This window comes from Hippocampus comes, unplaced genomic scaffold, assembly GCF_001891065.2.
Source record: "Hippocampus comes isolate QL1 unplaced genomic scaffold, H_comes_QL1_v1.1 scaffold190, whole genome shotgun sequence".
NCBI classification, from domain to species: Eukaryota; Metazoa; Chordata; class Actinopteri; order Syngnathiformes; family Syngnathidae; genus Hippocampus; species Hippocampus comes.
The window spans coordinates 583,509-597,391 of record NW_017805121.1 but is presented as its reverse complement, the minus strand read 5'-3'; the positions used below and the strand labels follow the sequence as shown (position 1 = coordinate 597,391).

The following is a 13,883-nucleotide window of genomic DNA, read 5'->3' as shown; positions in this document are numbered from 1 at the left end:
CGGCCCTACACCCCCCGAAGTGTGCCAGGCATGCTAACATCAAACAATAGCTGCGGCGTCTACGTCAATTTGCTACGTGAAGGAAAACTCGTTACGAGCCACGACGGCTGATAAAATACGCGTCGAAGACGATGCTGTCGCAACAGCGTTCGGCCAATGACAGAACAGAGTGACAGCACCGCATCGACAATCTCGTGACAACACAAATATGGACATGTAGGAAACGAGGCAAACTGCCGGTGGGCGGGGCCACTCGTTTATTTAAGGAGGAAACAAAGAGGGCGGGGATTACAAAGCTTGTGGTCATATTTTAAGTGTTCTATGTACAAAAAAATGTGGACCACGTGACAGCACACACACACATTCATACATACACACATACACAGACTCATGCACATATACAGTTGTGATAATCTAAAATTACACACACACACACACACACACACACACAGTTGTGATAATCTAAAATTCCTGATGGCGTTAAGATTTTACAGTTGACAGGGTGCATTTGTGAGCTAGCATGAGCCGCCAGCAGCACACGCTCTTAAAGCCGTGAAGTTTAACGAGCGTCTGGTGAACATGAAAGGCTCAGTAGCTTGTCCAATAAGAAGCAGGTGTGCGGCGCCGTAATGAGGGGGCCCGGCGGGCGAGCGGGCCTACACACCCCCAAGTGTGCCAGGCATGCTAACATCAAACAATAGCTGCGGCGTCTACGTCAATTTGCTACGTGAAGGAAAACTCGTTACGAGCCACGACGGCTGATAAAATACGCGTCGAAGACGATGCTGTCGCAACAGCGTTCGGCCAATGACAGAACAGAGTGACAGCACCGCATCGACAATCTCGTGACAACACAAATATGGACATGTAGGAAACGAGGCAAACTGCCGGTGGGCGGGGCCACTCGTTTATTTAAGGAGGAAACAAAGAGGGCGGGGATTACAAAGCTTGTGGTCATATTTTAAGTGTTCTATGTACAAAAAAATGTGGACCACGTGACATAAAGCTGGAAATAATCGAAATAGTTAAAAGACAACAAAAAAATACTCTGTGTTGACAGGCCGTCTCTCATCACTTCTTGTTGGCGTTGACTCAGCTACGCACACTCGCTTAAGCAAAGCATTCTGGGAGATGGACATGACTTAAGTGGTTTCCTTGCTTCTTGACATTTAGCGTGTAGCTTAAAACGTCGCCTCGTTTTGTGAACCAGTGGCATACCAAAACTGTGGTTGCAAAGACACACGTCAAAATAAGACAAAAGCGTGAAGAAACAAAAGAGCAAAAAATACAAATAAAAACTAAAACAATTCTTTTTTTTTTCCCCACATCCGGATGATTGTGACGATTAAATGTTAAATAAATGTGTGAACATATTTACTGCACAACGACAAAAAGATATGAAAAAGGCCCCCAAAAGGCTGAAATATCAATATCTTAATCAGCAAGCTAGCAGCAGTTTTGCCACTACAGCTGATGCGACTAAGAACTTTTTTTTTTTTGTAACAAACTCCAGTAGTCGACTCTTTGAGCTTAAAGTGGACGCTGACAACTATTTGTTTTTTGAAAACTGTGGACGTGCGCATAACTTTAACAAGCTAGTTGGTTAAACTCTTAACAAAAAGAAGACAAAACGTAAAACTTGACACACATTGAATTTGTCATGACTACCAAGTGAGCTGTGACGGTAGCCACCAGTTTGCGCGCCTAGCAAGGAGTCATGAAATATATACACACACACACACACACACACACACACACGCACACACACACATTCATACATACACACATACACAGACTCATGCACATATACAGTTGTGATAATCTAAAATTCTGATGGCGTTAAGATTTTACAGTTGACAGGGTGCATTTGTGAGCTAGCATGAGCCGCCAGCAGCACACGCTCTTAAAGCCGTGAAGTTTAACGAGCGTCTGGTGAACATGAAAGGCTCAGTAGCTTGTCCAATAAGAAGCAGGTGTGCGGCGCCGTAATGAGGGGGCCCGGCGGGCGAGCGGGCCTACACACCCCCAAGTGTGCCAGGCATGCTAACATCAAACAATAGCTGCGGCGTCTACGTCAATTTGCTACGTGAAGGAAAACTCGTTACGAGCCACGACGGCTGATAAAATACGCGTCGAAGACGATGCTGTCGCAACAGCGTTCGGCCAATGACAGAACAGAGTGACAGCACCGCATCGACAATCTCGTGACAACACAAATATGGACATGTAGGAAACGAGGCAAACTGCCGGTGGGCGGGGCCACTCGTTTATTTAAGGAGGAAACAAAGAGGGCGGGGATTACAAAGCTTGTGGTCATATTTTAAGTGTTCTATGTACAAAAAAAATTGGACCACGTGACATAAAGCTGGAAATAATCGAAATAGTTAAAAGACAAACAAAAAAATACTCTGTGTTGACAGGCCGTCTCTCATCACTTCTTGTTGGCGTTGACTCAGCTACGCACACTCGCTTAAGCAAAGCATTCTGGGAGATGGACATGACTTAAGTGGTTTCCTTGCTTCTTGACATTTAGCGTGTAGCTTAAAACGTCGCCTCGTTTTGTGAACCAGTGGCATACCAAAACTGTGGTTGCAAACACACACGTCAAAATAAGACAAAAGCGTGAAGAAACGAAAGAGCAAAAAATACAAATAAAAACTAAAACAATTCTTTTTTTTTCCCCACATCCGGATGATTGTGACGATTAAATGTTAAATAAATGTGTGAACATATTTACTGCACAATGACAAAAAGATATGAAAAAGGCCCCCAAAAGGCTGAAATATCAATATCTTAATCAGCAAGCTAGCAGCAGTTTTGCCACTACAGCTGATGCGACTAAGAACTTTTTTTTTTTTGTAACAAACTCCAGTAGTCGACTCTTTGAGCTTAAAGTGGACGCTGACAACTTTTTGTTTTTTGAAAACTGTGGACGTGCGCATAACTTTAACAAGCTAGTTGGTTAAACTCTTAACAAAAAGAAGACAAAACGTAAAACTTGACACACATTGAATTTGTCATGACTACCAAGTGAGCTGTGACGGTAGCCACCAGTTTGCGCGCCTAGCAAGGAGTCAAAAGAACAACAGATTAGCGCGACATAAGAGTTCGTCACGGTGATCAAACTCGCCACAACGCTGAGATAGCGAGGGTGGTAGAAATCGCTTCGCATTGAATTTGTGGTGACTAACCAGCAGGCTATGAAGCTAGTCACACACCTGAGCTGGCATGTAAGCAATGAAATGATGTCAAAGAAGGACAAAAAGTTAGCGCGATGTGACTGAAGTCGCTGCGAACGGTAACACTAGCAATGAAGCTAGCCGCTATCCTGAGTGACTGTGTTCACGAAGACATTGGGAGAAAACAATTTGTCTCTGCTAAGACGTGAGCTGTGAAGCGAACCGCTAGCCTGCGCCAAGAAATGGAGTCGCTTACCATTTGTGTTACGCTAAATTTGTCAATGCTGATAAGCTACCCGCTAGCCACAGCTAGCAATTGCACTGGGAAACGGAACTAAAAAGAACAAAACGTTTTGCTTCACTATTGTGTCAAGCGCATGACATTTTTGTGTTTTGAGCTCACCAAACGATCAGATTTGCCAAGCACGTAAACATCCGTCGTCGCGCGCTCGACATATGTCTGACACGCCAAGAAAGATAACAGAAAGCGGAATGTGTTGCGACGAGGCGGGGTCACACAATCAAATGATGACACAACAACAACAACAACAACAACAAAGTGATAAAATCAAACTTAAAACTTTGACCCTCATCTGAGCTCCAGTGTGCTAAAAACACAAACAGGAAGTACGACTACAACGGGCGGGAAGCGCATTCACGCATACGTGGACACACACACGCACACACACACACACACACACACACACACACACACACACACACACACACACACACACACACACACACACACACACACACACACACACACGCACACACACACGCACACGCACGCGCACACACACAGTGCTTTCTTTAAATGAAGAAGGACCACAGGGATGAGAAGGTGGTTTGTGAAGGCCAAAAAGGCACACAAAAAAAAGGCCAAAAAGGTAAAAAAAAAAAGAATAATAAAAAGTGATGAAAAAGAGTTTTGAATAAAGGAAAAAATGTGAAATGTGTTCTCCCCAGACTGTTTGATTGCATTCGTGTCCTCTCGCCTTCAGGGAGGTCCTCCCGGTCCCAGTGCCGGTCACTGCCTGACGTGGGGCCTGAGGGCCTGGTAGAGCCCCTCGAAAGAGGGTCTGTCCGGGATGTCGCGCCTCCAGCAACGCATCATCAGCTCAAAGAGGGAGGGAGGGCAGAGAGGAGGAGCATACAGGAACACCTATCGTGAGGGGGGAGGGGGGGTGGGGGGGTCAGGTCAGGAGTCAGCCCGGTCAGCCGTTCGGCTCGGCGGACCCGCCGTGCGGGATGCGATTGCGCTGACCTGTCTGCCCTGGTTCCTGAAGAACTCTCCAGTGTTGGCTATGACCTGTTGGTCCGTCAGCAGGCTGTAAGGTTGCTCTTTGCACAGCGTGAAGATCTCCCACAAGGTCACCCCGAACGCCCACACGTCGCTGGAGGTCGTGAACTTGCCCTGAGTCCAGGTCACAAGAAGGTCACGCAGGGCAGAGCATAGATGCAATTTGTATGTTCTGATAATGTCATGCATGCTTTGAAGGTGGTTTATGGAGAAGACTTGAACGACCGAATTCGCGAATATGTCGTGGGGGGTGTGGGGGTGGGGGGGCTTCACCAGCAGGATGCTCTCCCAGGCCATCCAGCGGATGGGCAGCACGGCGCGGCCTTGGATGCGGTAGTAGTCGCTGCTGTAGAGGTTGCGGCTCATCCCGAAGTCGGCGATCTTGATGGTGAGGCGGCGGTCCAGCAGGCAGTTCCTGGTGGCCAGGTCGCGGTGCACAAAGTTCAGCGAGGCCAAGTAGCGCATGCCCGACGAGATCTGCGCCGACATGTGCAGCAGGTCGGCCGGGCTGCCGTTGGGGGGGAGAAAGGTGAGGCGGGATCAGTTAACGTTTGCACTCAAGGAACCGTCGACGGACTCGCTCATCGGGAGGGCGGCTTCAAAGCACGAAGAACGACTTCCGCTCGGTCAAGGGGCTCATTTCATGATTCGATCTCCACTTTGGTCTGCTGCGGACATACATTTAAATCGTTTCATTGATGAAAAGCAAAATAGACGTTTACCATCATCAAGTAAGAATCTTCTTGAAAGACTGCGGAGCTGCACTTATCGCCGCTCATCACTTCAGGCAAAATTTGAACGTGCCTGCACGTGGGTCACTCAAAGAATTCCTTCCATTCTGAAAATCAATGTTTTTCCTTCATTCGGAGGTCAATTCAGTCGCATTTGAAAGTGCACCTCGTGAATCATTCATCAGTCATTTGTTTTCAAAAATGAGTTTGGGAAAAAAAAAACAAAAGCGGCCCGACGGAAAGGCTCACCTGACGGAGGGGATGTTGTTGGCGTGCGTGAGCGTGCTCTCCATCTCGCGCTGCGACAGGAACATGTTCAGGTCTCCGTTCTCCATGTACTCCGTCACCATGCAGAGCGGGTCGGACGTCACGCACACGCACAGCAGCCGGATGATGTTGCCGTCGTTCAGCCGCGACATGATCTTGATCTCCTTCAGGAAGTCGTTCCTGTTGGGCGCACGCGTCGTCGGGCCCAAAATCAGTCGCCGTTTGCGGGGCTCTCCGCTAACTGGTTGCGACCAACTGAAAACGTTGCGCCGCACCGGCGCAGCATTAGCTCGCAAACTTTTTTGCGAGGACACGGGGATATTTTTTTGTTGAATTTATGGAGGAGATAATTTACCAAGACGTACGTCACACGGGCTTCCGCTTTGTGAGCGCCGATGAATGGGCTGACGATTTCATCGGCTGAAATTAGCTCCCTTAAATTCCGCAAACATTGGCTTTTTTTTTTTTTTGGTGATGATTTCGCACACCAGACAAAGACAAAATCTGCATTAAAAATGGCCACTTTTGGCAGATTTTTCTCCCTGTTCAAAACCACGATAGGACAAAGTATTGGAAAACAGTCAAACGTTCTGCGTGTATTTCACATCATAATTGTTTGTAAGCGTTCTCGTCACCCAAACAGAAGTTGTTTTCTTCATTATATCGTCTCCCAATTGTTATGATGCTGAAGATAAGTGAATGCGAACCCCTCTTTGATCCTGCTTTTTACACCTACGCGAAGCATAAGCTGATTTTATGATGTGCATCTCTGATGACTGATGTAGATTGCGAGATGCTAAGTTTGTTCGTTTGGAAAATGTCAACGCAGAAGGAGAGTATCCTTCAACGCTCTTTGTACGATAGTTTTGTATTTTTCCCTTGCTCTTGCCCTCGCTCAATGTATAGTTTTTTTTTAACCGTAGTCTACTTCAATAACACTTCAATTAGAATGCATTGCCCATTCCATGTTTTTTTTTTTGTTTGTAAAAGGTATACCAAACAAACATTTTAAAACATTTTTTTTCAAGATTAAAGACGAATGCGTTGCAGCGAGAGGTGCAAGACAAGCGAAATGCACTTTGACGGAAGTACCTGGCCTGGCTAGTGGCATCCGCCCTCAGTTGCTTGACCGCCACCAACGCGGCCCGCCCGTCGCGGTCCCGCCCGGCCGCGTCCCTTTCTTCCTCGTCCTCGTCCTCCTCCTCGTCTTCGCCGAGGAAGGCGGCCAATCCCTGGGCCTCGCACAGGTGCACCTCGCCGAACTGTCCCTCGCCGAGCTTCTCGCGGAAGAGCAGCCGCTGCCGCGGGAACTCCGAGGCGGAGATGTCCTTGCGCGTCAGCGAGTCGACGGTGAGGGCGGGCACGGCGTACATGTTGCTGCCCGTCACCCCTTGCAGACGCACGATGTCCGTCTCGGCGTAGTGGGGCGCGTTGCTATGGAAACACTGGTGCGGCGTGCACTGCGTCACGTCGGGCTCGGCGTAGCCGCCGCCGCACGCTGCCACGACAAAACATCAAAAAGGCCGTCGGTATTGGAATCAAACGCTAGCGTCGCCGCTTCTTTCTCAACTGTGTCACCTGTGGGGTGTGGCAGGCTGAGGTCATGTGACAGGAGGTCAGCGTTAGGAGACTGGAGAGGGAAAGGCGGGAAAAGAAGAAGAGAAAGAAGAAGGCGGCCGTGTTGGGAATCAGTCACTCGTTTCCGACGCTGCTATCACTGTACGGCGTTCCCCCCGCTATATGCCGCGTAGGTTGACGATGACTGTCATCATTTCCATTAGCCCCCCGATGGTGTTTCCGTCGCATTAAGCTAACGTTTTGATGTTTAAATCTTGTTTCAGTGTTGGAGTAAACTTCAACGGGCAGTGACACGTCAACAGCTTGAAGCAGGAATGCTTTGCCCTTTTTACACGATTGGAAAAGTCGACACACCCCTGTTCAAACACCGGGTTGTTGTGCGGGAACGACGAGAAGATGAATCACTTCAAAACGGTTTCAGACATTCATGCAACCTACAACCTATGACGCTCAAGGAAAGAAAATTTTAAATCTTTTCGAAAGCGTAAGTCAAAACAAACAACTTAGCTAATGTGACTGCACATCCTCTTGTAAGAGGGACGTACGCATTTCGGACCATTCCCCGCACAGCCCAAGAAGTCAAGCGAAGGAGCACGCGGCTGACCTGAGGCTTCGGCGCTCTGCGAGAGTTCAGGCAGTTTGTTCCGGAGCGTCTCAGGGTTCTGGTACTGCGGATCCAACAGGAAGACTCGCTCGTAGTGAGGGTCCGACTGGGCCAGGCCTAGGGGGACACGTGAGCACACGTGGGAGCTTATTGGAACAGCTGAACTTTATTCATCGAAAGCACTTTAAATGGTATACTCTCTATAAACAATCTCAGGTCAAATCACATCTCGGGGGCTGCACTGCGGGCAGGGTTTAACGCAGCATACACTTGACACGATTCCCCCCTCCCCCGCCAGTGGCTTACCGGAGCGGGGGGGCACAGGCGGGGTCTGCAGGACGATGGTGTCGCTGCAGGACGACAGCCGCACCGTCACCTCCTCGCCCAGGATCCTGCGGGGACCCTGCGGGAAGGGAACGACCGCAGACATCAGAGATATCGTACACAGAAAAGAGAGCAGGCCTTCCTTGAGCCCGACGCGAGGATACGCGGGCGCAGCCGCCACGTCCAATGCGGCAGATCCGTCCCGCGTACTCATGCGAGTCAGTGGACTGAATTGCGATTAAGCGCGCCAAGACCCCGCCACTTCTTATCCTGCTCACCTTCTCCAGAACTTTACACACGTACTGACACCACAGGATGAGGAAAATGATGATGACCAGCAGCAAGATGATGGTCACCAGGCAGCCAATCAGGATGGGCGCCTTGCTGTCGTCGGGCACCGCGCTGGCAGACGGCTCGGCGCCTGTCAGGAGATAACAAACAAGATGGCGGCCGAGCGGGAAAGATGACCGCGGTGGGAATTTTGAGAAGGAAAGGGTGATCGGGGCATACCTGATATGGACGGGACCGTGCTGGAATCGCCGACGGGCGGCGGAGTCACCGACATGGATGCGTCTTCTGACGTGGGGCGCAGAATGACCACGACATGCGTATTTGTGTGTTGCCTTCGCAAAATGCACGTTAGTTACCTGACTGGAAGGAAACCTCGCTGAACATCATCCAGGTGTCGGCGAAGGCGAAGCGGCAGCGCAGCGCCGAGGCGGCCCGGCGCTCCAGCGGCACGGTCACGTAGCGAGCGCTCGGGTTCCGGTCGTCCAGAACCGTATGGAACACCACGGGCTCCGCCTCCCACGCGGACGAGGGACGAGGCTTGAACCAGCACGACACAGACGAGAAGATCTTCACGCCCCGGGAAAACATGTTGTTACTGTGGACCTGGCAGGAAGCAAAGAGGCAGGGCTTCAAAATAAGAGAGTGATCATGCCGCGCACAAATAAAGGACTTTTCTTACCCCCTGCCCAAGAAAATACACTGTGCAGGCTACCATCACGTGAATGTGTAGAATGTTTTTCAAAATAAGAGTGCCAGTGCACAAAGGAAGTCGGCAAGTTTTCAACATAAAGTGAGGCTTTACCAAAATAAGAGTGATGGCGCACAAAGGAATTAAACTCTCTGGTAAAAGAGTTTTATCCAAAATACACTGAATTACATTGAGTGAGCAGAACAAATGGTTAAAGTGAGTGATGTTCAGGCACATCAGGAAATGGACATTAACATAAAGACCTTTTTTAAAGCCATATGCTGCACACAGGAAGGAGACTATTCATGGAGGCTTTCAAAATAAGAGTGATGCTTCACACAGGAAATCATCGATCAGGTTAATGCTTATTTTCAAAATAGAAGCGATGTAAAACAGAACTAGGTGCTTCTTTGTCAATACTAAAAACCATGAAGCAGCACATAGGAAACATCCATTTGGGTGAAGGTTTTTGAAAATCGAGTGACACCCCCCAAAAAAAACGACCTTTAGAGGAGGCAGGTTTTTCTAAATAAAAGTGATACTACACACAGGAAAGGAAAAAAGTAAAGTAAGTCAAATATAAGTAGATAATTAGGAGTCATGCTCAGGGACGCGGGACAGTAAAAGGAAGTATTTCAAAGTTAGAGCAGACCTTCATTGAGGTGAAGTTCCTTTGTCGATCGAAGACAAAATCCATCTCCACGCTCTGGTCCGCTCCCATGGAGATGTTCCTCCAGCCCAAGTAGTCGTAGCCCGGCCACGCAGGGTACTGACGCGTCAGCAGGAAGTCATCCAGACCGACCACGCCGTCCGTCAGCTGGCCCAGACCGCCGGACAACTTCCTGTTGGGATGAGAGAGAGCATTCGGTCACACGGAGCTATTCGTGCGTGACCAAGAACACGCAAGGATGGTGGGGTTTTTTTTGTCTTGACCGGCCTCTTTTGGTGGGCGCCGTCGTAGGTGGAGTCGTTGAGGATGGCGGTGGGAAGGCCCGGTTGCGGCATCAGCTGCCCCTCGGGAGCACTGTACGAAATCAGACCGTCTGCCGGCGGCAAACGCAAACGTCAGCAACCATCGACTGCAAGAAAGCTCTGCGTGGGCGTGGCCTACCTTCCCAGTGGCAACCGTACAGCTCCACCCGCATGCAAACGGTGGACAGCTCGGTGCGGGGAATCAAGCGCACCCAGCGCGTCACCACCGGAGGGTGAAGGTCGTTGATGACGGGCGCGTACGCGTTCTTGTTGCCTTCCATTACCTGCGCGGACACATGCGTCAGGCTCCGCCCACAACCAGGGCATGCCGGGAAGCGCTCATGTTACTTCCTGCGGTGACCATGTGACTTGAGCGCAGGCGTTGTGATTGTTTCTTTTTCCTTCCTTGCATCTATCACGCCATCACACACTTCCTGTTCAGTCTTTGCGCTTCCTCGGCCCGCACAAATATTCACACACGTCGCACACACACGCGCGTGTACGCACGCGCACCCACGAATGCCCACCGTGCTTCCCAGACGGTTCTTCCACGACTTCCATATGACTCCGTCCCGACTGTAGTTGAGGCTGTATGCTCGTGCAAACTCGATGCCGTTGCGTGCGTAGCGTCCCTGACTGGCCACCACCGTCAGGAAGGTCAGACGACGCAAGTCCACCTGAACACATGTAGCATATATAGCATGACACATGAAGCATGGGGACATGTTAGCATAATAATAGCAGGTTAGAATGAAGCCTCGACTAAGCATGAGGCACGGTAGCGAGTTAGCAACTTAGCATGAAGCACGTTAGCATAGTAGTAGAAAGCGTTTTTGTATGAACCATGTTAGCATGTGAACATCTTCGCGGGTTAGCGTGAAGCGAGCATATCATCACTTCATCAACATGAAACTGCATGTGCGAAAACTGTGAATTCAAACAGAATCCCGGCTGCCATGAAGTGGAAGCTTCAAATATCATCCGTCTTGTTTCCCGGCGCTCTTGAACGCAGCACACGCCACTGACGCAGAGAGAGAAAGGGAGTCCAACCTGAAGGAACTGCAAATCCGAAGCATCCAGTTGGCCTTCGGGGCACCAGGCACCGTCGCCGTCTTCACGGTTCAACCTGACACGAGCGGCAAACGCAACGGCAACTTTAAAATGCACGTTTTTTTTTTCCCCCTTCGTCGTTTCAATCGGTGGGAGAAGAATGGTCACCTGGCGTACTGCGGTCCTGTGGTCTCGTGCCATTGGCTGGAGGCTGTGATGTCATCGTCCTTGATCCGCCCATCCTCCATGCCCAGGGCATAGCGACAGTGTGCTGAAACACAGGCGCGCGCAAGCCGTCAATCTCCTTCCTTCCATTCTCGTACCCCCTTTCTTTTCTTTCGTTCATTTCCCATCTTTTCCTCTGTCTCTTTTCTCATTGCCCGCTCACCCTTTGCGTTCCCCCATCACTCTCTCTTTCCCATCTCAATGTATTCTCTCGCCCGCTTTCGTACCTGGGTCGACTTGTGCGACGGCTGCTGCGGCGTGAAGGATGAGCAGCAGGAAGAGGTGCATGATGGGCCACACACACTACATCTCTGGAAACACACAAACACACTGGTCAGTTGATTAGAAACGCTTGCGCAATGTAACACTCGGCCCCCCGCACCTGAAGAAAAAAATAAATAATAATAGCTCGACAAAATATTAGGGACACGTTGAACTTCCATTTCTGTATTTGGCCACAAAAAAAGCCTCTGGTAGGAGCCACAAGTACCAAAAACCCAGTTTATGGGACTTCAGGTCGAACTACAAGTACCTTGAAGTTGAGGCGGAAATGTAGCTGTAGTTCCAGGAAGTAAGCAGGAAGTGACTCTTCAACGTCACATGACGGGTCACGATGTGACGTTTACAAAATCTATCCTATAATATTCAACACGAAGGGCATTTTGTTGATGGCAAGCGAGCCAGCGGGGTTGCCATCAACGTGTCTGCCGTGCCTCCCGGTGAACAATCAAAATGCTTGCTCAGGTTGTGTCATGTCAACATGTCAAAGTTCCCAGGGTCCCTAAACACACCTGATGAGGTGTCACTTGATGGCTTGCTTGCTCTTTCACTTCCCCCCCACTTTGTCCAAGCTTTCTGTCTTTCCTCTTCTAACTCTCCACCCGCCCCTCTACTTCACTCACTTTCAACTTGACTCGATCTCCGCAGAGGAATGTCACATGTGTTTCGGGGAGTTAACGATTTGTGATTGACAATGGAGAAAGCTGCTGCAGTTCATCCGCATGTGTTTCCACGTGTGTGTGTGTGTGTGTGTGTGTGTGTGTGTGTGTGTGTGTGTGTGTGCGCGACGTGTGGAGTGACCTACACACACACACACACACACACAAACGGCGCCAACAGCGTCATCCCAGGCAACCGAGGCGCCGTCATCGTCCATGCGGGATTTCATGCAGGAGGAATGTCTCACGGCATGTAGCGACAAGCGTGTTATGTCGTGTTTTGTTGGCGCGAGAGGAATGAGAGGAGCGCCTGAGTTGACATGTCGGAGGCGCACGCGCGTGACACACAACCAGTGGTTGGGAAGTATCGACGTACACGTTGTTACTGTAGTTCAGCAGATTTTTTTTTTTTTTTTTTTTTAGGCATGAGATTAATTTATTTACTGTCAGTTGTCTTCAAAGCGGAGTTCGCCATATTTATTTTTCAGAGATGCACCACTGTTTTTTGTTGTTCTTTTGACCTGGAATTAAAGGCGACAATCATGACTTCTACTTTTACCAGCCTTGCTCCTACATAGATAGGTACAGACTACGAGTACTTTTGGAACTTGGGTAGAAAACACAACTCAAAAGCAACACAAAGTATGTCATTTCTTTTCCTTGCAACTGTGTGAAATCTCAAAGTGGAACTTGGCAATACTGACTCTATGCTAAGATGCGCGCTAAGTGTTCAGGGTAGACATATGCCATTTAAATGCTAGCATGCAAATAACAATGCTGGACCACACACAATGAGTTTAGAAATATGACACTGGCAATAATGTGAGCATTTCGATACTAACACTACTGGCGCAATATGGCGCTAACAATAGAACACTAGCAAAAAAAGTGAGCACCGAGGTCATGATGTTGATGACGACGTGTTCGATGACAAAGATAAAATAAGGTGGATGCTAAGAGAGTTGTAATATAAGTTGTAATATAAGTACAACTTATATTGTGGATATAATATATGGATGCTAAGAGAGCTGCTCAGTACTTGTCCTCCTCAAATCACTGCTCTAGGACGTAATCTCTCAATCACACGGGCACGCGCGCGCTCAGGCGCGGACCTTCGTCAACTTCTGACACTCGTGCGTGCCGTTAAAGGATGACAAACATCGGTGACGCCATGTGGGCTCATCTTTTAGTTTGACGTAATCACCTTTGTCGTTGTATGTGTGTGCGCGCGCGCGCGCGTGTGTGTATGTGTTTATTTTTTTTTTACCTGTCCGCGCTCGCCTCGCGCTGTTCGACGTGCGCGTACCCACCGCGGCCGCTCGAGTGCGCGTCGTCGTCGAGTACGTGGCGACAGCCAAGTTTGACAGAGTTGAAGGAAAGTTGTTGAGTTCAAGTTTTAGGATAGTTCGCTTGAAGTTCCCTTCCAAAGTATCATGGAGGACAGACGGGTAGAGGAGAGAAGGAAAAAAAACACACACAGATACCTCACTTCCTTTTTCCGAGGCAGAGGCGGAAGAAGAAAATGCGGAGGGGGCGGGAAGATTGCAACCGCAGTGACGTCACGATGTCACATGACCGTCACGTCAAGCAGGACACAAATTACAACGATTTGGATGCATTTCAATACATTTCTTAACTTTGTAGACTCAAAATGAACGGTTTATTTGGTGGTGTATTCATGTTTTGCTTCAATTTGTTCCTTTTTCAGAAGAAAAAAACTTTACAAACTTTTA

General features: G+C 49.1%; 1 protein-coding gene across 3 annotated transcripts; it reads right to left on the bottom strand.

The window, feature by feature from the left end:
• Positions 1-3,908: 3,908 nt before the first annotated feature.
• On the bottom strand, positions 3,909-13,664 carry ddr2l (discoidin domain receptor family, member 2, like). 3 transcript variants are annotated; one of them, XM_019865942.1, is made up of 18 exons: positions 13,418-13,664; positions 11,428-11,523; positions 11,156-11,258; positions 10,988-11,063; positions 10,465-10,614; positions 10,077-10,221; positions 9,903-10,008; positions 9,618-9,807; positions 8,634-8,880; positions 8,497-8,562; positions 8,265-8,407; positions 7,969-8,065; positions 7,663-7,779; positions 6,573-6,978; positions 5,463-5,660; positions 4,756-4,990; positions 4,447-4,596; positions 3,909-4,344 (listed from the first exon to the last, which is right to left on the bottom strand). In XM_019865942.1, the coding sequence occupies exons 2-18, from the start codon at positions 11,498-11,500 to the stop codon at positions 4,210-4,212; spliced, it is 2,637 nt and encodes an 878-aa protein (XP_019721501.1). In that variant the 5' UTR covers positions 11,501-11,523; positions 13,418-13,664; the 3' UTR covers positions 3,909-4,209. The 3 variants fall into 3 exon arrangements, with proteins under 3 accessions (XP_019721501.1, XP_019721503.1, XP_019721502.1); XM_019865944.1 differs by having other exon boundaries at positions 11,440-11,523; XM_019865943.1 differs by lacking the exon at positions 13,418-13,664 and adding an exon at positions 11,745-11,847.
• Between the last annotated feature and the right edge of the window lie 219 nt (positions 13,665-13,883).